The 24078-nt window shown below is 52.6% G+C and overlaps 1 protein-coding gene across 2 annotated transcripts; it reads left to right on the forward strand.

Annotated features, from left to right (window-relative positions):
- TRAF2 (TNF receptor associated factor 2) lies at positions 1-23235 on the forward strand. 2 transcript variants are annotated; one of them, XM_058818274.1, is made up of 10 exons: positions 1-315; positions 2370-2590; positions 3172-3250; positions 3599-3697; positions 13161-13232; positions 14783-14857; positions 16438-16797; positions 17735-17912; positions 19409-19557; positions 20231-23234. In XM_058818274.1, the coding sequence occupies exons 1-10, from the start codon at positions 298-300 to the stop codon at positions 20447-20449; spliced, it is 1470 nt and encodes a 489-aa protein (XP_058674257.1). In that variant the 5' UTR covers positions 1-297; the 3' UTR covers positions 20450-23234. The 2 variants fall into 2 exon arrangements, with proteins under 2 accessions (XP_058674257.1, XP_058674255.1); XM_058818272.1 differs by lacking the exon at positions 1-315 and having other exon boundaries at positions 1834-2590; positions 20231-23235.
- Positions 23236-24078: the final 843 nt, after the last annotated feature.

The raw sequence follows: 24078 nt of genomic DNA on the forward strand, positions 1-24078 counted from the left end.
CATCGGCGGCGCAGCGGGCGGTAAAACCCCGGAGCCCCCGCGCTGGAGCCAGGCTAGGGGGGCAGGCAGGCTGGGGATCCCGGGTGACAAATCTCGCTGCTGTGACCTTTTGCCGAACAAGTTCCTCTGCGAAAAGCACCTCGCCGTGACCTCAGTGCGGACTGCGCCGCGCGTTTCCCCCTCACGGCATTTTTCCTGCCATCGCCGTCCGGCCGTCTCCGTCCTGCCGCCGCCCATCCTTCCCGACCGCTGACCTCCACCTGTCCCCCGAGCCGCGCCACGGGACGCGAGGTGGCCATGACACTCTGTGCGCAGGTAGGCGAGGGCCCACTGGTACCCAAAATGGCCAAAAGTGACTTTAAAACAATTCTGCCAGGTGCACGCTCCGGGCCATTTCCAAGGGACCAGGGGCTGCTCACCTGTGGAGTGCAGCGGGAGATGGCTGTCTCCGATGGGACCGTGGGTGGGTCAGGTTGAGCACCACTGTCCGTCTTTTTCCCCCTCCAGCAAATGCAATGAATGTGTGAGGGGGGGTCCCAGGGGATGGATGGGAAGCCCCTGGGATGGACGAGGGCACCCAGGAGGTCCTAGGAGGCGGATGAGGTGGGCTCAGGGGAGGGATGAGGGAACCCAGCGGGTAGATGAGTAGTCCTGGGGGAGTGTGAGGGTGTCCCGGGATCTGGGCTCTTTCCCAGCAGGGTCGCCTGAAGCAGGGATATGGCAGGGGACAGTGGAAAGTCAGCGAGGAGTGGTGCTGGGGAAGTGACAGAGGACGGGGTAAGGGAGTGACTGAGGAGCTGAGGGGAGGTGACTGAGGGGGTGACAGTGACAGTGGCAGGGGGCATAACTGGGTGTGACAGTGGGGTGGTGACAGAGATTGATGTGAGGGTATTGGGGGGGCAGACGTGGGTGGCGGTGGGGTTGTTGTCGGAGTCGGGGCGTCGGGGATGCAGGGATGGGTGATGGTGTGTTGGGGGCATTGGGGGCGCAGAGGTGGGTGTTGTTGGGTGGTCGAGGGTGTCGGTGTGGAGGTGTTGGGAGTGCAAGGCTGGGTGGTGGTGTCGGGGGTGTCAGGGGCCGGCCCGCTCCCGTGGGCGGGGCCGCTCCCGTGGCAGTGGGTGGGGCCCGGGCTCGCCACACGTGTCCGGGGGCGGGGCCTGATGGGGCTTCCGGTGGGGCGCGCAGCGAGGGCCGGTGAGTGCGGGGCCCTCAGGGAGCGGCGGGCTCGGGCCTCGCTCCGCTTGGAGCCCGGCCCGGCACAGCTCTCTTGGCCGCGGGGAGTCCGGGCCACACGGGGGCAGCCCTGGGCTCTTCTCCGCTTCGCGGTGTCTCTGCTCGAGGGGGCTCCTCCCGGAGACGGGCTCGGGGCGTTCAGCCTGGAGAAGAGAAGGCTTCGGGGCGACCTCAGTTCAGAGCCCTTTCCAGTGCCTGAAGGGGCTCCAGGAGAGCTGGAGAGGACTGGGGACAAGGACATGAAATGACAGGACAAGGGGGAGCAGCTTCCCACTGCCAGAGGGCAGGGCTCGATGAGATATTGGGAATTGGGAGTCGTTCCCTGGCAGGGTGGGCAGGCCCTGGCACAGGGTGCCCAGAGCAGCTGTGGCTGCCCCTGGATCCCTGGCAGTGCCCAAGGCCAGGCTGGGCAGGGCTGGGAGCAGCCTGGGACAGTGGAAGGTGAGCTTTAAACTCCCTTCCCGTCCAAACCAGGGGACTCCACGGGTGTGCTCCTTAGGTGTTTTAGGTGCCTGTAGCATGTAGTCACAGGGAATGAAGGTATGAGATGCATAAGCAGCTAAAACAAAAGCATTTTATTCTTTGCCTTTTTTTCCAGTTTGCTCGTGCCTCTTGTGTCCTCATTTTCCATCCCTCTGGGGAACCCTTTGTGCCTGATTGGGTGCCACCACTAAACCTGGGCTCCACTGTGTACCCAGCTTCCTCCCAGGAACATGCTGGCCTAGCTGCCTCTGGGCAGAGTTTTGGTCCCTCCTGACAGCTGACAAGCTGTGGCTGTGCTGGCCAACAGGGTTTTGGTGAACTGAGTTTATTCTATTTATTTCTTACCACCTTTAAGACAGTTTTTTACCTTATTTAAAGCAAAAAGTCTTGATATCTCTAAACAGGCTGCATTTCAGTCAGCTCAGACAGGGAGATTTGTTAGGTCTTTCCTTCATGTCTTTGTGTTCTGGATTTAGTTCTTAAATTCAAGTTTCCTCCCATATTTTGGTGGTGAAGGCAGGGGTTTAGGGTGGTTTACATCCGTATGTTTACTTGTGTTGGAGGACAGTCTAATAATCTGTGATAACACAGTTTATATGACAAATCACCCCCCTGCAATTATAATCAGTTGGAGAAAATGCTTTTATTTTCAGTCTCTGGAGATACAGCCAGAACTTTTCGTTCACATGGCAGCAGCAAACTCTTCTCCACCTGGTTCTCTGGATCTAAACCAGCCTGGGTTTGCAAAGGAGATCCTGGGAACTAAACTGGAGGTCAAATACCTGTGCTCCGATTGCAAGAACATCCTGAGGCGGCCGTTCCAGGCGCAGTGCGGCCATCGCTACTGCTCCTACTGCCTGAAGAGAATCATCAGGTAACTGCTGGGCCTCCAGTGCGAAGGCACAATATTTGAAAAGGCGTTTTCAAGAACAAAAGCAGAGAGAAGTGTTGTTTTCACAGCCTTCTCACCAAGGGAGCTGTGTTCAGTCATTGAGATTCAGCATAGTCTCTTCTCTAAGGGAATGTGTAATCTCTGACTTGCCTTTGTTGATGCTTCAAAGTTCTCTTTTCCAGAATCCCCTGCACTGTTTTTGCCATTGAGGAGGCAGTCCAGGTCTATCACCTCTTTCCTTCATCACAGTCATAAAGTCATCATTTCACTGTTGAGTAAAAATGGGAGAGGTTTAAGCACAAACTGGCTTCCAGAGAAGTCTCTTTGTGTTCTATCTTACTCCTACCTTTGTCTGAAGAAAGCCTAATAGAATGTTTAATTGGCTGAAGAAAGAAATTAGAAAGAGGCATCAACAATACACACAAGCAAAGACTCCATGTGTTGCTTTAAATATAAGAAAACACTGTCCTTTCATAAAGTTACCAGAAGTCAATTTATTGTTAAATCTTTTTTACAATTTTTTTTTTGTCGTTGTGTTTGATTATTATTTTTCTGTCTGATAGTGCTGGACCTCAGAAGTGTGCCAGCTGTATCCAGGAAGGAATATACGAGGAAGGAATTTCTATTTTGGAAACAAGCTCGGTAAGGAAATGTACATTGAAGAAAACCTAACAGAACACTGGTGTCAGTAATACCAGTTACAGTTTTTGCTTAAAACATGAGCTCTGAGAACTCCTTATTCGTAGGAACCCTTTTCTTCACCTGTGAGAAGGTGATTACTGTGTTGGACTCCTCGGTGCTGAAATCCAGGTCACATGTGTGTAGTGGTGCCCTACTTAAAGCTGTCACAGAGATTTGGTTGCTGTTAACACACCTCCAAGGGTTGATGGGGCAACTGGTCTGGGAGGAGTTTTCAGAAAGAATTCAAAGTCCTGATCCAAACTGCAGTGCCTCAGTGATATTTGTGGTCTGCTTGTTTTGCCATTTCAGGCTTTCCCAGACAATGCAGCACGGCGGGAGGTGGAGAGTCTGCCTGCTGTCTGCATCAACAGCGGCTGCACCTGGAAGGGAACCATCAAAGAGTACGAGGTACCGGCCAAAGCAAGGCTTGGCACATCTGCATCCTTCTTCCCTCTGTTCTTGGGGAAGGCTCAGGGTGTTGTCTGTGCTCACTGACAGTGGGGGAAAGTTGTCAAATCCCTGGACTTTACTGTCAGCTGGAGAGGTTCCCTGAATGAGGATTTGTGTGCCCTGCTGAGGGCACAGGCTGGACTGAGATCAGTTCAGATTTGCTTGTGATCACAGGGATTTGCTTGTGAGCGTGTTACTTCCATGATGGGAACCACCTGCTCTCCTTGCAGCTCTTTTCTGCCATACAAGACTGTCAAGAAATTGCTGTGCCGTTAAATGGTTGTGAATTTCTCTGCATTATGTGAACCTAAAACTCTTCAGACTCCATCAACTCACAGCAAATGACCTGATCCCATTTCAACTGTCTCCAAAGCTACCAGGACAGTGGGACTGGATGTTGGGTACTGTCACCCATCACCCCAAACTGTTCTGGGACACAAGGCTGCTGGACAGGATGGTTTTTTCATCTCATTTCTCCTCGAGGAGCCCACTAGCTTTTTAATCCAGATTTTAGTTGTGGCTGGGGGTGCTTGGTCTGTAGTGTGTGACTGTATGTGAAGCTTTTGGCTCCTGAAGGACAATTTTGTCATCCCTCTTGGAATGGCAGAACTGCCACGCTGGAGGCCTGAGATAAGAGGAGTTCATTTTATTTCTCTCTAACACTCACTTCAGATTGATAGCATAGCCTGGTGTTTCACACTTACTCCAGATTAAGATCATAGCCTGGTGGTTCACACTCACTCCTTATTAAGATCATAGCCTGGTGGTTTACAGAGCTTTGACAGTGACTGAGATGTGTTTCAGAAGCAGGTTTAACCTTGGTCTGTCCAGGCTAACATTGGGATTCTCCTGACATTGCAAAGTGGAAGGAAGAAGCAACAGCTGTGCATCAGGCCTGAGCATTCTGCCCAGACTGTGCCTCTGCCTGTTGGCAGAGAGATGCTTCTGCAGCTCTGCTTCCTTGTCCTGCTGTCTGAGCCTTCTGCTGTGTGCTCAAAGTTTAGTCCAAGAGATGAGGATGTCGGTGCTAAATGGTTCTGCTGCTGTGAACCCCCATTTGTACATCTGTGAGAGGCTCATGGTGTGGATGTGGGACTGAAGAAGTGTCAGATGAAAAGCTTAACACTACCACAGCACAGAGTTTGGGGATTGCCTGTCCAGGAACAGGGTACCCTGGTACTGAGGTTTCAGGTTCAGGCTGTGCTGGTGGTGTCTGCAGATTGTTTGCTCCATGCTTTAATTTCTGCTGGTGCCCAGAGGTCCGATATCTTCTGCAATGATTATAGTGAGCTCATCTTCATTAGACTAAACCATATTATCTGTCAGCAACTTCCAGTGTTGATTGTGCTGTGGCTGATGAGCTGTGCTGAACTTTTTCTTCTGGTTTTAAGAAAAGTCTTAACGTGTTCTTGCAGAGCTCAGCAAAAATCTTCTGCTGCCTAAAGTTCTGCCTATGTATTCTGACAAGTGTTAGAGTGCTTGAGTCTGGCCAGAGCTCCCTCTGGGAGTTCAGAGGGGCAGCGAGCTGTCCTGGGATCAGGGCTGCAGAAGCATGTGATGCCTCAGAACCTTGCACACTGCTGATGAAAAGCTCCCATATGGATGAGCCTGTGCTTTGTTTTCACTCTCCACTTGATCTTCCCAAACCCCAGTTTGGCGTTTGCTGGGACAAAGGATGATTGATGGATGTGTGGCCCTGGCGTGCGTGGGCTGTGGTGCTGGGGCATCTGTGATATCTTCCCTGCCAGGGGTTTTATGAGTCTGGGGGAGTCCTGTGTGGTAGAAAGGGTGTGAGGGTTTGGAGCAGTGCTGGCTGTTTCCTCTCAGGGGCTGACTCACCTCTCCTGCCTGCCCTGGTGGCATTCAGCCTAAGGAAGGAGGTTATTTTGTGCCCTCTCAGGAAAAGTTAGCTCTTTCCTAGGAACTGGTGGGAGGAGGCAAGGTCTGGCTTGTGTTATCTTCTCTCACATGCCTGCCAAAGAGCTGTGGCATTTAATCAGGTCTGGCTGTCCCCATGCTGCCAAAGCCATGTGTGTCGCTGAAGAGGGCTGGGAAAGGAGGCGTTGAGTGGCTGTGTTAGCCCAGAGCCTTGTGATACCTTGGGCTAAGGTTAAACCCAGGCTGCAGGGCCACAGTGCAGAGCTGCCTGCTGCAGAGGAGCTGCATCCGTAGCTGTGCTGTGGGTAGCGTCCTGCAGCAGTTCAGCACTCCCACTCTGGAAAGTACCTCAGAGCTATTTCTGACAGGACATGGAAAGTCCCTCAGAGTGAATTCACTGTTTGCTAATTTTAAAATCGTGTGTTGTGCTGAGAGAGGCTGCTCTCCCCTTGCAAACTTCTGATTTGCTAATCTTATCAGGGCACACACAGGGGAAACATGTTCTGCAGCTGGAAAGCTTAAACCTCAAGAAAAGGAGTAAAATGGATTTCAGTTTTGCTTTCTGTTCAGACTAAAGTTTGGCTCTCAAAGGAAAACGCAAAATTGAATGAGTGCTGTTTGCTTGGACATGACTTGCACTCTGCTTCAAGCTGTGTGGAGCATATGAAATATTTAAGTCTGGATTTATGGCTGCATTTTTCAGAGTCTGTAAATATTTTGTGGCATTTGGATAAAGTAGTTTGGGGCAGGGGGCTGAAGGGTTTTTCCTTTTATTAGTGACCTTTTTTACTGATGAGTCTGTCTGCATGTACATTTTGAAAATCAGGCTGTGGGCATGAGCCTTTAGATTCAAGAGCAAAGTCTGAGAAGGGCTGCAGAAACTAAATTCAGCCCATTAAAGCAAAAGGAAAAAATCTCAAAAACAGTCCCAGTGATATCCAGGAGAGGGAGTTTGTAGTTCCTCAGCTCTGGTGTGTTCCTCCCACCCTACAGTACCTCTGGCTGTCCATGTCCCTCTCCTGTTTTTCAGCATCAGTTTTCATACACCTTTTATGATTGCCTTTCATCCCACCAGTTCCCTTCCTGTGTCCTCCCCCCAGGACTGGGATGGGAGGAGGGGGCTGAGGAGGGGGGCACACGGGGTCAGCTTTGGCATTCCCCTTGGTTACCCCAGACAGGGAATTTAATGCAGCCCTCTTCTGCTGGAAGCAGAATTAACTGACACATAAGGAAATTGTCCAAGTTTAGGAAGTTTTTAAGTTTTAAGCTTAAACATGATGTTGGTGTTTAAACTAAGTTTTGTGGGGCTCAGATCAGCTCAGCTCCTGAGGCCAGGCAACAGTCAGGTGTGGGAACAAGCTGGAAACAATGTGCTTTCCTCGAGTTTGTTGCTGTCATTTTGATTTTAGAAAGTTCTTTGTAAGTGGAACCTGGAAGGCTGCAGAAGGTGCAAAACTCCGATCCCAGGTGATGTTACTCAAAAGCCTGTGGTGTCAGAAAGGATGTCTGCAGCCCCTTCTGGGCTATGGGGCTTCCTGGCTCCAGAAGAACAGGATAACCAGGCATTCCTTTCTGCCCCCTGTTCATACTCAGGAGATGCTGTGGAGCCCCTGCCATGCCTTACCCAGGGAAAGCTCTCTCTTCAGAAGGGCTCCTGGGGCCCTGAGCGTGTCGTGCCCCTCCTTCCCAGCTGTAACCCGGCAGTGCCCCAACGGGTTTTGGTGGTGATTTTCAGCTGAGGCTGAAACTTCATCTTCAGGGTTTTGCACATTGCTTAGAGGAGAGCTGTTGGTCTTTGAAGCTCGTTCACCTGTCTCCTGCTCCACAAAGTTGTTCCTCTGGGTGTTGTATCATTGTTGCCTGTGTGGGGTACAACACTTGAGGTGCTGTGGCAGGAGCACTTGGTGCTCTGTAGCAGGGTGACCAGCCTTCTCTTTAAAACCCAGTGCAGCATTTATTGGCTTCTTCTGAAGGTTTTGGCTCCAAATTCTGGGCTGATGGTGAAGTGCAGTTTGCAGCTAGCTCCAGCAGGACCAGACAATTTTCTGGTGAGAGAATCCCTGACTTGCACATGGATGTGACCAAAAGGACCTTCTGCTTTTGGAAAAGGGATCAGACACACCTATAGTTTCCAGAGCCAGAGCTGAGGCCCACAAGCACACCCCAGCCACAGTCCCCACAGTAGCTGGTGTAGCTGGCTGCCCAGTCACCAGCGATTTCCTGTCCAAACCATGGTGGGAGGCAGAGCCATGGCGAGTGCCAGAGAGCAGGCGTGGGAGGGAATTGGAAAGCCCCAGCTGCAGAGGGTCTGCTCTTCACTTCTGAAACCAGCTCAGCCTTCTTCTTGTGACCCAAAACTTAATGGTTTTGACATCTGCTCCTTGGAGAATGAAAAGCTGTAAGTCACGAGGTTTGAAGTGGAGGGGAGTGCTAAGTGTGGTTCATATGGCTCTATGCTGTGAGGAAACCCCTCACCATGAATGCAGGTGGGGGAATTGTGGAGGCGTTTGGAAAAAGCATCCTGGAGTGTACCACCACTTCATGCTTGTTCATAGTTGAAAGCAACCAGGAGTGGCAGAACCTTTTTTTAAAAATTACAGAAAACCTGCTACTGCTTCAAATGCATTTTGTACTTTCCTCTGCGCTAAGAAATCACTCTTGCCTTCACACTTGTCTTCAGTACCTGAAACACTGCCTTCGTGTCCCTCTGCCAGCAATCCCCAAATCAAACCTCTGTCTGATGAGCCCTAACAGTTGATGAACAAAACTTCAACACTGAAAACAAGAGTTCCTGCCCTGGGTCTGAACAGAGGCTTGAGCCAGGCCCACAGGAAACCCCACAAGGCTTCTTCTGCCTTTTGTCCTCACTCAGGTGGGCACCAGGGCACTGAGAGCAGTGAGGGTGTGCTGGGTTCCCAAGCCCTCACTGCCTGCCCAGCTGGAGCCAACAGTACCTAGTGATGCAAACTTCATCTTTGGTTTTGACAGTTTCTTTGAAATGATGCCAAGTGAACTTGCTTGGATCTGTCAACAACATGTCCCAGTAAGGGAGGAGTTTGTGTCTGGCACCAGCCTGTGTGATGGTCTCAGAAAGCTCCCATTCCCATTTGGCACTGGGAATTATAGACTGGGTTCCTGCTTTCCAGCCTTGTGTTGCTGGGCTCCGTGCAGAGGCACAAGGCCTGGGTGTGTGGTCACCCTGTGCCTGGTAGCCTGGCTCACCTGTATGGGGAAAGGTTCAAGCAATCCTGGCATAGAACCAGCTTAGGACTTCTCTGGCAGGAGGAGCTGCAGCACAGAAGGGCATGGGGACTTCAGAGGAGCAGGGCATCCCAAAGCACCTGCCCTGTGTGGCACATTTCCATCTTGCAGGCTCTGGAGCCCCTGGGAAACTGACAGAGGCGCACGAAGCAACCGATGCTTCTTAGCGCAAAGGATTCGGCTTCCCTCCAAACTCTGTTTTATACTGGAGACTCATTTTCAATGTTTTCTGTACAATTTCATGGGCCCACCCTTTTCCTTGTTACTGTGTCCAAGAAGCCAAGTGCTGCACATGGCAGTGCTGGGGCTGGAGACCACCCAAGCCCTCGTAGCCCCGTGTCATGGCAGCTGGCTTTCCTCTGCCATCCTGGTAGTTTTGTTTCCTTCTTGTTGCTCCCTTCCAGCTAACCTTGCAGTAACCTGCTTGTGGTTACTGTTGCTGTGCTCAGAGGAGACTGATGGAGTGACTTTCCAAGACCTGGGGATTTTGCCGGCGAGCTGCAGCGTGCAGATCACTCTGAGCCTGTCCTGCTGTCCCTTGTCCCTCTGCCAGTCCTGCCCTTTGCTGTGGCCTTTCCATGGGCTCTGGCAGAGGTATCTCACAGGAGCTGCTTCAGCAGTGGCATTTCCCAGCTGCCTGCCGTGTCCCTTGGCTGGAGGGGGAGCCCAGTGTCATGCTGATGAATTCCTAGCATGGTTACAAGACCTCAAATAAAAAACTGGACCTGTATGGATGTGGCAGGTTATGAGCAGAGCAGCCTGGCAGCAGGGGCATGTCCTGTCCACCAGAGTATGGAGATAATGATTTCCAGCAGAAGCCTCTTCCAGAGTTGAAATTGAATTTAGGGATGCCCTGAGGTGAAATGGTGATCAGATTAAAGTGCAGTTTTCCCTTTTGGCTGAGGGAGAAGTAGGGGAGCAACTCACCCTGGCATTGTATAGAACCAGAGAATTTCCCAAGCTGGAAGTGATGGACAAGGATCATGCAGTCCATTTCCTGGCCCTGCACAAGACACCAGCAGACACCCCAACAACCCCACCCTGGGCATCTCTGGCAGTGCTGTCCAAACATTCCTGGAGCTCTGGCAGCCTCGGGACCGTGCCCATTCCCTGGGGAGCCTGGGCAGTGCCAGCACCCTCTGGGGGAAGAACCTTTTCCTAATATCCATTCTAACCTCATCCTGACACAACTCCAGCCATTCCCTTGAGTCCTGTCACTGGCACACAGAGCAGAGGTCAGAGCTGCCCCTCATGAGGAAGCTTCAGAGCACAGTGAGATCTGCTCTCAGCGTCCTTAGGAATGATCACTGTGTGCTCCAGGGATCAGCTGCCCTTACCAAAACCCACTTTTCACTTTTCCCTCTGTATGCCTTCACTCCCCTGCACAGCTGCAATGCAAGAGTGCTGCCCTTGCTGGCCGGGATGAAACGGCCTCATCCTGCTGCCGGAGTGTCCAGAGAGAAACTTTGTCTGCAAATACTGCAAATTTAAATCATATACAGCTTTTCTGCTTTCCTGATATTGAGGTGGGAGATTCCCAGTACCCACGGGCAGCTCCATTTGCTAGTAGGCCTGCAGGCAGGGAGGAGAGCTCAGCACCTTTGAGCAGCCTGGAGAAGAGAAGGCTCTGGGGAAACCTCCCTGCAGCCTGTAAGTGCTTAAAGGGGGCTTGAAAAAGATGTAGAGAGACTTTTTACATGGACAGATAGTGACAGGAAAAGGGGGAGCAGTTTTAAGCTAAAAGAGGAGAGATTTAGATTAGATGTTAACAGGAAATTCTTCCCTGTGAGGGTGGTGAGGCCCACGCACAGGTTGCCCGGAGCAGCTGTGGCTGCCCCATCCCTTGGAAGTGTCCAAGGCCAGGTTGGATGGGACTTGGAATGACCTGGGATAGTGGAAGGTGTCCCTGCCCACAGTAGTGGGGTGGAATGAAATGAGTTTTAAGGTCCCTTCCAACCCAAACCATTCAATTATTCTGTGATTCTGATTTGCCTCACACACAGTCCCTGACTGTGATCCTCTCCATTGCCCTGGTCCTCCCACGGGCAGCGGTCTCTGATTTTCTAACCTTTCTGGTGAGCTGCCAGAGAATGACATGTCTGATGGTGGTGGGTGATGGGCAGGCTGCTGTGGGGTTGTGTCACTGTTTATTATTAGGGAAGGAAATTGATCAATCAGCGGCTTTGGTTGTAATTCAGTGGGAAGAACCGGGTGTTGCTGAAGGCTGTTAACTCTGCCCCATTTGATTTTCCTACTCCTGCTGTTGGATGCTGCAGGCTGGTGTGTGCCTTGCTGGGTGAGCCATTGTCTTCCAGCTCCACTTGAATTCTTCCATGGCTGTCCCCTCTCTCTGATCCCTGTCCAGCTTGATTTCCATTCTGGTTTCCCTCTGGGAGAGTGCCTGCTCTTGCCTAGTCCCATGCACAGCTCCAAGCTCCACTTGGAGCTTTCTAAAAACTTTCCAAGCAAGTGCCTGGATGTGAGTGTGAGTGGTGCTTATCCCTGTAGCAGAAGCTACAGCTATGGGTTTGGGAAAGATATAAACAGGAGGATTGCCCCATTGCAGGGGGAGTGGAGTGTGGCAGATCAGGCTCAAGTGCCAGCCCCTGCTCTTGGCTCCAGGGTCGGTTGGATTTCTTCCAGGAGTGATACCATCTATCTCTGTTCTGACACCCACGTGGGACAGGAGGAACAGGGGTTTCCAGAAGAACCTGAAACTGTTTATACAGAAATGTTTGGATCTGCGCTGGCTGAAGCCTCTGGTGTCTTTAACTATTTACATACACAGCAGTTGCTCTTTGAGCTCCTTCCCATGCTGCAGGCAGGGCTGCCCATTCTTGGCTGTTACATCATGGTGCAGAGGGGAATCGGGATGGAGGATAAATGCTGGGAGGTGGGGAGTGTGGTAGTTTCACACCCACATGTTGGCATGGGAGACCGTAAGTTTAAAATATTCCCTTTTAAAATAGTTGCCTCTGCAGTGAAATTTCCTTCTTTCAGCCAGACCATCTGTTCTGCCAGTGCTTTGTGGTTCATGGGGTAGATGTTACTGGGTGTTTCTAGAACATGAGAGCAGTAGGTGGGTAGGAAAAAGGGCTCACTCCCTCTGAGTGAGTGGGATAAAGGCAGACACTTGGCCTCCTCCTCCTCTGCAGGCAGCAGTGCCCTCCAGACCCCGCTGGCTGGCCAGTCATCTCTCCAGGGACACACAGTGAAACTCTCAGCTTAAGTTACTCACTTAAAGCATAAAAAGGAGAGAGTGACCAAGAAGCCGGGGTGGAGTTACTGCTGGTTTCACTTTTCACTTCCTGGTGTGTGACACGGTGAGGTTTGTGTGTGTTCCCCTAGAAGGTAACAGAGATTCATTGTGACCAAGTTTTCCAACACCTCGGTTCAGACAGCTGCATTAGAAATGCTCCTGGTTGGATTTTTTTTGTGTCCCTACCGTGGCAGGAGACTTCAGTGCTCTTATTTTTTAATTTGAGTTTTGATCTGCATATTCATGGTGTTTCCAGTGCCTTGTTTCAACTGGTGGATGTAGAACAAGAAGGTTTAAGCAGCGTGGAAATGGTACAGAAGCAGTGGCATGTTCCAGCATTCCATTTAGCCAGCACTGTTGCCAAAGACTCTACTGAGGACAGAGGATCACGTTGCCCTGATCGTTTGTTCAACCTCTCTGGCCATCATCCAACCCTGAGTCTGGCTGCAGAGGCAATTGCTTGTGTGCAGGGACTGGTAAATGAAACAGTTTAAAAACAGTGTGCAGCTGTTTTCTTTCTGCTTGAAAAATGGTATTCTAGTTCAAATGTGAAGATACAATCAGACAGCTCAGCCCGGCATGTGATGAGCTGTCACGGGGCCTATGCCTCAGCTGACTGATAACCATTACAGTGGAAAAACGACCCAAATTATCCTGCTGAGGCAGTGGCTCACTCCACTCAACCTGCATCAACGTGTCTTCTCCTGGCAGAGCCATTAATGGAGTTTCCCGTTGATTATCTTGGCCATCAAAGCAATAATTTGAATTTTTTAAAAATCATTGTAGCATCTTTTAAATAGAGGTTGGGTGCTACATAGGCACCCAAAATTGGGGGAGCCTGGAGGTCACACAATGAGTCAGCAGCTCAGAGGGATCAGCGTGACTAAGGTCTGAGTGTAGGTTGGTAAATCCAGTGTTCATCTCTAATAAGGCATAAATCCAGCCCCTTGGGATTGTGCCTATCACAGAACCTCCATGAACCTTTTATCTGAGGACAAATATCTCCTGTATGTTCCTTCACAGGCTCATGATGAAGTCTGCCCTGAATTCCCACTGACTTGTGAAGGCTGTGGGAAGAAGATTCCCAGGGAGAAGGTATCCATCCATCTGACTCTGTGCCGTGGGGGTATTTGGTGTCCTGATGGGCTGAGTTTGGCATTCTGGCAGCAGGGAGGAACAGAGTCCATTAGGAAATGAAGTGGGGAAAACAACTGAGTGGCAGCTGTTAATGTGGATGTGAGTTTTCCATAGGATAGGTGTGAGGTAATGTGGCTCAGGGGCGCTCACAGGTCAGTGTTGGTGCTGCCACTGCCACCTCCCTTGGGACCATGTATGGGGACAGAGCCCCTGTGGGAAAATTCACTTATGGGTTTATCTTCTGTGTAGAGCTCTGCATCAACTGCATCAACTACTGCTGCAATTTTGGAAACAGAGCCCATGTCCAGCTATATTAATTGATATCTAAGTAATAATTTAATGGAATCCATGTCTATAGAATTTCCAGGCTGCTGGCTCCTGGAACAAGGCTCAAGAGTCTGAAAAATTCAAGTTTTGGGGAACATTTTCAAAAAGCACATTCATCTGAAACCATCTTGCCTTCTACAGTCAAATATTTTTAGTAGCAGTGTTGGAAAAAGCCCTTTAGCAGGGCAGGGGAACAGAGGCAGCAAAAAGAGGAGCAAAAGAGTTCTTCCAAATGGGCAGCATAAGGAGGGGCTAGAGGTGGGGGTACAGTCCACCTTGTCTGCAGGCTGGGGTTTGGGGTACAGCCCAGCTTCTCTGCAGGTGGGAGATGAAGCCCTGCAGGAAGCCACCTCATGGAGTCCCCATGGGTGATCTACTCTGTGTTTAAATATTAACTCCTGTGTTTATTTCTCCAAAATCTTGTTGATTATTTGCTGCCATGTTAACTCCGAGTAATCTGACTCATTACACAAGCCACATGGATCTAGAAGTCTCTAAAAAAGTGGTTTAAAATCAGTTTTAATTGACATCTGTTGTAGCAGATGTAGGAGTTAAGTGGGGAGGGAATATGGTGGTGTTCAGAACAGAGCTCTGGTATCTGATGGTGAGAGGTGCATTAAACCCAAGCTGAAGCTGTGACAGTGCTCATTGGATTAATCATGTGCTGTGTGGGAACCTGAACGAGTCATCTCAGTGCTGAGGGGTTAGTGGCACCTCTCAGCAGAAATGTAATGCTGGGATGGAGGTAAAAATACCAACCTGTAGCACGTCCTTACCAGAGTTGTGTGAAGTGCCCAAAATGAATGTGCCCTTGTTTCATGGGCTTATTGCCTGTGCCTCCCATTCTTCAGCCCTCAGGGAAGCTCATTATTCTGCATCCACAGCCTGATCCTGTACCCATTGCTTTTTCACTCTTGCATGTGCAGGTGAGCAGTGAGACCTCCCAGCCATCAAGAGAAGGAGAAATTGGGCTTCCTTCAGGTGTCAGGGCTGTATTTGTATTCCGGTGAAAGTCACACCTGATGGTGGGCAGAACCCAGGTTTAGTGGGCACTGTGACAGTGATTAGCCATAGCTTGGGCATTCTTCAGCTTGGCTGTAGTTTCCCAAATGTCTGTGGGGTGACAAGGGAGCACTAGGGACACGTGAGATCTAACACTGCTCTCCTTCCTCCCTGTCTAGTTTCGGGACCATGTGAAGACGTGTGGCAGATCCAAAGTACCGTGCCGGTTCGAGGCTGTGGGCTGTGCTGAGGTGGTAAGGGCTCCTCTCTTGGATTTCCCTGGGGCTTTTCAGTCCTAGCATTAGAGTTCCTGCAAACTGCTGTTGCCCAAACTGTCACGTGTGTTACATCTGTTTTCCTTCAGGTATTTGATTAACCCCCTTGCACAGGGAGCTTCACATCATCTGCTGTGCAGAATCTGCGCATCCCAGGGATTAAATTCCTGTGGGATGAAATCTCCTTCTACTTTAAGAGCACTCTAAGTGCTTTGGGACTGGGGTGGTTATGCTACTTTCAGGGGGAATGGCTTCACACTGCCAGAGGTCAGGTTTAGATGAGATTTTTAGAAAGAAATTGTTCCTTGTGAGGGTGGGAAGGCCCTGGCACAGGGTGCCCAGAGGAGCTGTGGCTGTCCTGGGATCCCTTGGACAGGATGAGCTTTAAGGTCTCTTCACATCCAAGCAAGTGTGTAATAACTTGTGATTACAGTGATTCTGTAAGCAAAGTACTGGGGCCAGGCCGTTTCTCTATGTCACTTAGTTTCTGCAGGTCCTACTGGTTCAAATAAATCCCTCCTCCAGGAGGTTATGTGAGGCTTTGTCCTTTGTTGCTGTTAGGTACATCTGACAGAGCTTTTCTGGGAGGGGTTGGAGGAAGGCAGAGCAGACTAGTACAGCTGGGGGAAGCGTTTAGCAACCCTCATTGTATGTGATTTGAAACATTTCTAAAACTAAACAAAAACCCAAACCACCCCCACCAAAACACATTTTTCCATTATTTCTTTGTTTTTTCCCCCCTATAAATTGTAAATTTAAAGCTGATGTTGTGACCTGTGTTGTAGTGTGTTTTTATACTTTGTAACACTTTGAAGTAGTTTTGGTTTTGTATCCTCGTATTTTTCCCAAATGGTTTATCCCAAACTGTACCCCCTCCCTTTACCTGTGTAATCCCTCTCCCTGGATGAGATCACCCCCAAACCCCCATCCTGGCTCTCTGTCAATCACTCAGCATTCCATCCCCTCCATCTAGAAGCTTCAGCCCAGGATGTCGAGCGATCAGCCAGAGGCCAGGGGTCAGCCCCCCAAGCCTTGCCCCATACGCTGTCCTAAATGTCCATCCCCCAGTACCAATCCCTCAGGGTCACTTATTGGTCAGTAAAAGTTCTCTACTTTGGGTTTCCACCTCCCTTTTAATGTAACCTTGGCACCTCTCCCGGGGCTCTCAGCAGGAGCCCCCTGAGGTGCAGGACCTCCTTCGAGACTCCTAGAATAAAACCTTGGATTAACCCCTGCTAAGAGCCGGCCCTTTATCTCCTACCGATGTGTCTCCTGCTGCAAAGGCACCAGCCCAGGTGCCCTCAGCACCCTCAGGGCACAGACAGTGTCTCCTTCAGGGCACAGACAGTGTCTCCCCTCAGCACCCTCAGGGCACAGACAGTGTCTCCCTGCTGTGGCCGTGCCTGGGCTGCCCCCGGTGTCTGGGACTCAGGGCTGGCCGGGGATCCTGAGAGGCTCCCAGAGGGACAGAGACAACCTGGATAGGAGGAATTTGTTCTGTGGATGGTGACAGTGTAGATTGCACATGCTGAATGGGGGATGTATTTCTCTTCATGTAGGTGGAAAATGAAAAGCTCCCAGAACACGAAAGGAAGTGTTTGGCAGAGCATCTCTACATGCTTCTGAGCTCTGTGCTCAGCCTCAAGACTGGTGCTGGGGACCTGAAGCCCCTTCCTGTCCCTTCCTCATCACAAAACAGTTCCCCACTTCTGGGAGCAAACTCACTGTGCTCGGAGTCGGAGCTCTCCCGGTCTGTAGAGCTCTTGGGAAGGTGTGAGGCCCTTGAGAGGAAAACAGCTACCTTTGAGAACATTGTCTGTGTGCTTAACCGGGAGGTGGAGAGAGTGTCCCTGACAGCTGAGGCCTACAGTCGCCAGCACCGGCTGGACCAGGAGAAAATCGAAACGCTGAGCAACAAGGTGTGTAACTGCTCACCTGGGTTCCCACACTCCCAGCAGAGGTTGTTTCCTGTTTCCTTTCTGTGTCATGAGCTAGCAAAGCTTCACCACTTGGTCCTGAAACTCCACAAATCTGAAGGCAGAAGTAAAATACCCTGTGTGCCTATGCCCAACCCTCAACAGCTCCCTGGAAAAGCTGGGAATTTAACTGACCTGTCTAAAGCATCAGACCTCTGTTAATTATCAAACTGAGTGAGATACTGAGGGGTTCTTCCTCAGCACAATTTTCTGACAAGAGCCAGAGCACCCAGAATTTCACTGCATCTCCTTGTGCTGCATCTCACTGAATCTGTGGGGCTGCTCACCTTCCAGACTTTTCCAAATGAGTGCTGCCTTTGCCAAAGGAGTGCCATCAGTTCTGCTGCCTGCAGTGACAGGCTGGAGGTGTGAAGGAGCTGCCTCCACCAGTCTGCTCCAGCACAGTCCCTTGTGGAGGGCTCCTGGTGTTCCTGGCACCTGGAGCTGTGCAGTTTGCAGCGCACCTGTGCTCTCTGGGCAGCTGATCTGCCGTGACCCTGTGTGAGCTGGCAGGGACAAACCCTCCAGAGGGTGTAGGTTCTTTTCTTTCTCAATTTGGTTTTGTCACAATGCTGAGTTATTGGGGATTTTTTCCCCATCCACACTTCTTGTACTGCTCAGCCAATGGAGCAGCTCCTTGGAAGGAGTTTTACATTGGCTACGGGAAAGTTCCCAGCTCAAGCACTAAGCTGTTTTGATGGATCTTCTCCAGAGAAGGAAGCTTCAGTGAATTGGCTTATGTTGCTCAGTTTCTCCCTCCCTGCTCCCTGTCCATTTTGGAGGTCTCTCCCTAAGGAGCTGTCCCAAGGGGCTGCCGGGGTCTCTCCCAGGCCCCAGGGCCTGCGTGTTTCTCACCTGCACCACGTGTCCCACTGAGCAGGTCCGGCAGCTGGAGAGGAGCATTGGGCTTAAAGACCTGGCCATGGCTGAGATGGAGGAGAAGATCCGCAACATGGAGGCTTCCACCTACGATGGGGTTTTCATCTGGAAGATAACGGAGTTTGCGCGGAAGCGTCAGGAGGCGATAACGGGCCGCTCGCCTGCCATCTTCTCTCCAGGTGTGCCAAGTCCCCAAAATCTCTTGCATCTCAGCTGCGTGTGGGTCTCGTGGCAGGACCTTTGCTTGGGAAATGCTGCCAGGCTGAGAAAAGAAATATTCCATATGGAAGGGAGTGTTTTATCTTGGAGAGTGAAGCATGCAGAGCAGTGCTGTTCCAAGAGGGAAGAGAGGGCTGAGAGGACGGAGATGCAGGCTGTGGATGGGATGAGAAAGGGAATTGGCTGTAATTGGTTTGCATTAAATGTAAAGGCAAGGAAATACCAGCTGTTATCTGTGTTAAAGAAAAGGAAGTGGAGATACTGCTTACAGTGTTGTGAGGACAGAGTGCCACGGGGTTTTGGCAAAGGGCAAAGTCTTGATCTAAAAACAGCAAGTTGTTCAAGGAAGGTTCATTCAGGGCCTGACCCAGGACAAGCCAGGGTGAAGGCTATCAGTCTTGGGGGGGAAGGGGCAGGGCCTTACTGGCTTCTTGCTCGTCTCCTCACCTGGGCCAGAGAGAGCAGGATGCCCAGCTGCATGGTCCCTCTCCCTGGCTGCTCCCACCACTCTGGAACCATCTTTCCTTCTGTTCCTCGATGGGTTTTACATTCAAAGGGTGATGAGAGTGCTGAGAAGGCCCAGTGGAGATATTCTCCTTGGACTAACAAAGGGGTCATCTGTCCTGAGAGCTTTTGGGTAAAGCAGGTGGGGAGGAAGGAGTGGAGGAAATGAGCTGGGCATTTCCAAGAGGGATGCAGTGACAAAGATCCGATCTCTTGCTCCTCACCCTGTGGGAGAGCACAGTGTCTCTGCTATTCATAGTCTACCTGTTGAGAAAAGCACCAAGTCCTGCAGTAAAATATTGGCTGTGACCCCTGATCTCTGCCTGTGCCCACTGAGCCTCGCCCAGCCAGTCCCAGATGTGCTGTATGCCACTGTGGGAGGGTGACTTGTGGCAGGTCCCCTTCCAAGCTGTGACCCCACACAGGTCTAGTGTCACAATACAGGCATTCCCAGGACTGCTGGGGAAGGAAGGTGCCTGAAATCCCATCCTGGCCATGCCCAAGCCATGCTGTAGGAATCCAAATGAGAAATATTCACTTGCTTGAGCCCCTGCCCGGATCAGAGGCATCAGCTCACAGTGGAGGTGCTGAGAGTGCTGTGCTTCCAGCCAGGTGCTTTATGGGGGGATTTGTTCCTGCTCACCAGTGTTGCTGCCATGAACCACAGCTCCTTCAGCCCTGAGGTGCAGGAGGATTGGCCCAAATCTGGGGCAGATCTCCCCTGGCAGTGAGGGAATAGCCAGGGGACTGGTGACTGCTCTGTGCACAGCATCTGCTCAGGCCAGGGGCTGCACTTCCTGGCCTTGGGCTTTCCAGACCACCTCTGGTGCAGCCCAGACCTGGCTTCTCCCAGATTCGAAACTTCAGAGCGCTCAGATTTCAGAGAGATCTGCTGTTGCTAGACTGTGCTGCATTGGACCCTCACTGTGCCTGTTCCACTCTTCTCTAACAGCTTTCTACACCAGCAAGTACGGCTACAAGATGTGTCTGCGCGTGTACCTGAATGGGGACGGCACCGGCCGTGGCACCCACCTGTCCCTGTTTTTTGTGGTGATGAAGGGACCTAACGATGCGCTGCTGCGGTGGCCCTTTAACCAGAAGGTGGGTCTGGAGCAGAGCCCACTGTGCCCGTCCATGGCCTCTCTGGTTCAGCACCCACTTGAGTTTCTCAGCACTGTCACTCCGGGCCGTTTGGCAAGGCAGTATTGACTGCCCTGGGGGTTCCCCAGGTGTGCTGAGAGCAATGGCTGTGCTGTGGGGCAAGGGGGTGACATGGGCTGTTGGGAATCGCACAGAGCCTCTGCAAGGGTTGGGGGCAAGGGAAGGTTGTGGTGGCCTCAGAGCTTGGGGACAGTGGGTGCTCATTCCCTGTCAGGAGCTCAGATCCCAGCTCTTGGGCACTGCAGGTTTGTGGAACACATGGAGGCGGAGTGAGCGGGCACAAGCAGATGCAGAGAGGACAACAGCCCTGGCTCAGGGAAGTACCTGAGTGCAGTGTCAGTTCTGAGAGCAGAGTGTAGGTTTTCAGTCAGTCTGACAGAGTTGTGCTGCCACAGGGAAGTTTCCAGCGATAGGCAGGATGTGGGGATGGGGAGGGTTTCTACAGGATGTTCCTGAGGTGATGTTCTCTGCTGGTCCCACTCAGAGGCATTTCTCTGATTTGCAGGTGCACAGGGTGGCTGTGGCTGCTGGTTACCTGCATGCAGGTCACTGGACTGGGCTTCCATGTGTCTTTTATTCAGCCACTCCTCTGTGCTTTCACCTTTCCCCACAGGTCACCCTGATGCTTCTGGACCAGAATAACCGGGAGCACATCATCGATGCCTTCCGCCCCGACGTGACGTCCTCGTCCTTCCAGCGCCCCGTCACGGAGATGAACATCGCCAGCGGCTGCCCCCTCTTCTGCCCCGTGTCCGTCATGGAAGCCAAGAACTCCTACGTGCGTGATGATGCCATCTTTATTAAAGCCATCGTTGATCTCACGGGCCTCTAACCCTGCTGACCTTGGAGCAGTGAGCATGGAGCCAGCACTGCCCAGGGCATCTCCTGCTTGTGCTGCACTTCAGGTGGGTCTGAGAGCAAGAGGGGGCACAGAGAGGGGAAAAGCCCTTCCTGAAAAGGGACCTTTGCTCTGAGTGGAAATGAGGTGTCTGATAGGAGCTCTCCTGCGGAGAGGGTTGGGTGGACACTGGCAGGCTGTGGAATATGGAAGATTCCCTGCAGGGACTTGGATGTCTGAACTGCTGCTGTCTGGACTCCAGTGGAAACCAGTGCAGCTCTTGCTCTACCAGTTTAGCCAACATCCACAGCTCTCTAGTAAAACAGCGGTTTGCCCTGCCTGAGCTCCACCTCCTGTGGATTTTGGCTCCGCTGTCTAGGATTTCCCTCTGAGATCTCCATGTTCCTGGAAGTTGTGGGGTGCCGTGGCTCTGCACTGCTGATTGCTCCACACCCTGGGAGACCAGGAGGGTGTGTGACAGCTGCAGTACCAGCTGGGCAAGAGAGACACAGACTGGTTTGATGCCGTTGGTGTGTTAGGAGGGTGCTGAGCCCAGCTGCAGGGCAGGGGAGCCCTTAGTCCAGCCCTTTCTGGGTGTGTGATGGGTGGTGTGTGCTGGAGTGTGGAATGGGGCAGGAGGTGCTGTTGCCCAGGAGGGACCATGGGGCAGCACCAGGGATGCCTGTGGTGAAGAAATTAATCTGCTGTGGAGATTTTCCCTCCTGTGCCAGGAGAGGAGGGTGGCACAGAGCTCGGTGTGCACCCTGAAAGCTCCAAGCCCTGCCCCTCTCTGTCCTGTGTGCTGAGCAGCACTGGGTGGGATGGGTGCTGTGCTGGGAGCTGTCTTTGCTCATAGGCAAAGACACAGAGAACTGGCTGCATTTCCATGGTGGGACAGCTCCACCAGCCTTCCTCGGGCTCCTGCTGCTGTTGAGCTCCACATCCATCTGCAGCTGCACTGCCGTGTCTGTCTGGGCACTGCAGCCTTGGCCATGGGATGTGTGCTGTGTGCCCATGCAGGGGGCACTGCTGGCCAGCCCCTGCACTCTCACAGCGCCTGCAGTCACCAGCAGCAGGTCTCCCTCACTGTTCCTCCCCATCCCTGAGCTCAGGAGTCATGGGGCACCTGGTTCCCGGTGGCAGCACCATGGAGCTCTTCCTCCACTTGGCCCCACGTTGAACCTGCAGCCACCTGGGTAGGATCTGGGGGCTGGAGAAGTGAAGCATGCTGTCCCCTTTCTGTCCCTGGGTTCCTTCCCTCTGGACAGCACAGGTTCAGCAACTATGAGAAGGTCTCAGTGTTAGTGGGGAAGAACTGGCTGCCACATCCCTGCATAGTGCCCTCTACAGCTTTGTTGTGGCCATGAGTAGCTCTGGATGGGCCCTGATCCAGGGTGAACTCGAAGCTTCTCACACCCCTGTCAGTAGCTGAATGTGCCACAGGAGATGTGTGGGTGACAGGAACCAGCTGTGAGCACCCTGCATTGATCAGGGGCCCTGGCTGGCGCTTGTGCTGCTCCTCAGGCAGCGAGGCTGGAACGTGGTCACCCTCCTCAGTGGCTGCCAGGGATTGGCCCTCCACTGCCAGCAGCTCCTGCCAGGTGCCCAGCCCGTGTCTGGTGGCTGCAGAGCCTGCCAGGCTTGTGGTCTGCTCACACCCTGGCTCTGGCATAGCCACCCTGAGGGGTCCAGAACACCATCAGGCTCTGCCCTGGCAGGGAGCCCTGCAAGGTCTGGCTGTCCCCGCCATGTGCTGGCACAGCCCTGACCTGCCCCTGGGGCTGTTTGGAATGTCCCTGCTGCTGCCCAGGAGCTCAGGGGCCTCCAACCTTGCTGACCTTGGAGCAGTGAGCATGGAACCAGGAGCTCAGGGGTGCCCAGTGCCCTGCTGGCTGAGCTGCACCTCGGCCCAAGCTGAACCTCTTGCACCCAGGGCTGCTGTGCTGGCCAGGTGCTCTCCAGACAGGTGCTGGGGTGACCTGGGAGCCCCCTTTGGAATCAGTGCATGGAACCTCTCACATGTGTGTGTGCAGGGTCTGGGGACAGAGCCAGCCCCTGCTGCTGGGGGAGGGGGACAGAAGCTGGTGACAGCACAGCCTGAGCAGGGAGAGGGGTCACAAGACCCCTCCCTTTGTGAAGTTCCCTCCAGCCTGTCCCGCGGGACAGATCAAGCCCTGTGTTGCTGCTCTCACGCTGTGCCTTATGAGGAAATCCAGGCTAGCAGAGCCCTGCTCCCATCTACAGCAGCTCCCCAGGGATGCTTGGAAAAGCCTGGGAAGGGACAGGAGAGTCAGCTCTGCTCACAGAATTGTTGGGAGTTCAGTGTTCTGTGGGGGAGCTTGTTCTGTGTTGATCAGAATGTCTGCTCACGGGGTGCTGCCTCAGCGGGGCTGGGGGCTCTGCAGTGCCAGGAGGGGCTGTGGAGACACTGGCTCACTTGGGGCTGGGGGGTCTGGGCTGCTTTCAGGGTGGGAACTGGTGCTCCTGCCCCAGCACGTTTGGAAGGTCTGTGGGAGAGTCGGTGCTGCAGCAAAGCTCAGGCTGAGCCCTTCAGGCCACGGGAACACGGCCTGGCAGCCCCTCCTGCTGGGAGCCCTTTCCTCCCCACCCTCCTGGTACTGCTGATGCTGCCGGGCCTTTTTTGGCTCTCAGCAGCTCTGGAGCTGGCAGCAGGAGTTGTGCCCATGTGCTGCAGACAGGGGCCCGGCCCCTTCCTGGGCACAGCTCTGCCAGCCTGGGGGTACATGCACAAATACTGGACACAAGCCACCGCTGGATTTTGTGGGTTTTTTTTTTCTTTTGACTACACCATCTCAACACTGTGAACTAGGTTTTGTTTTCCTTGAGGGTGTAGTATGGTCAGAACCACTAATAAAAGCTGTTTGAACAGCATTGCTGTGTGTGAGCCAGGGGATCCTGGGCACAGCATGGGGGAGGATTGTGTCAGGGTAGGGGGGTTTCTCTGCTGAGGGATTATTTCTGTGCTGGGAACTCTCCCCAGCTCCTGCATCCCTGCAGGAGGATTCCCAAACAAGGAGGGAACAGGGGGATCTGCAATGGGAAGGGAAGGAGCTGGAGTCTGGCTGCTGGAGCTCCACTGGGCCAAAGGCCAGTGGGAGCCAGTGCAGCAGGGCTGGGCCAGTGGTTCCAGTGCTTCTGCTGCTGAGGCAAATCCAGCAGTCCTGTTCCTGGGTTGTAACAGCTCTGAGCTCCTCCAGAAGAGACTGCTTTTCCCTCACCACTGTTGGGAGCCCAGTGCCTGCAGGATGCCTGCTCCTGCCCCTCTCATGCTGCAGCACCAGCCCAGGGACTAAACCCATGTGGAGGCAGCAGCCTGGTGACCTCTACTCACTGTGTATGGAAGAGACAGACACAAGGAATGACCATGGGCACCTGGCCCCTCTGGGAAGCCCCCAGATGCCCCTTCAGACCACAGCAGCTGCTGCACCAGGGAGATGCAAAGGGCAATGAGGGGACAGTGGCATTGCAGCTCAGGAGGCTGCTGTGGCACAGGAATGCCAAACAGCATTGGAGAGCTCTCTGTTTACCTGTTCTGTGCCTGTTAGTGCTTGGAAAACATAAATCCAGGAGGGATCTAGCCCCTGGCCTGTCCTGGAACCTGC

This window comes from Ammospiza caudacuta, chromosome 21 (assembly GCF_027887145.1).
Source record: "Ammospiza caudacuta isolate bAmmCau1 chromosome 21, bAmmCau1.pri, whole genome shotgun sequence".
In the NCBI taxonomy this organism is placed as follows: domain Eukaryota; kingdom Metazoa; phylum Chordata; class Aves; order Passeriformes; family Passerellidae; genus Ammospiza; species Ammospiza caudacuta.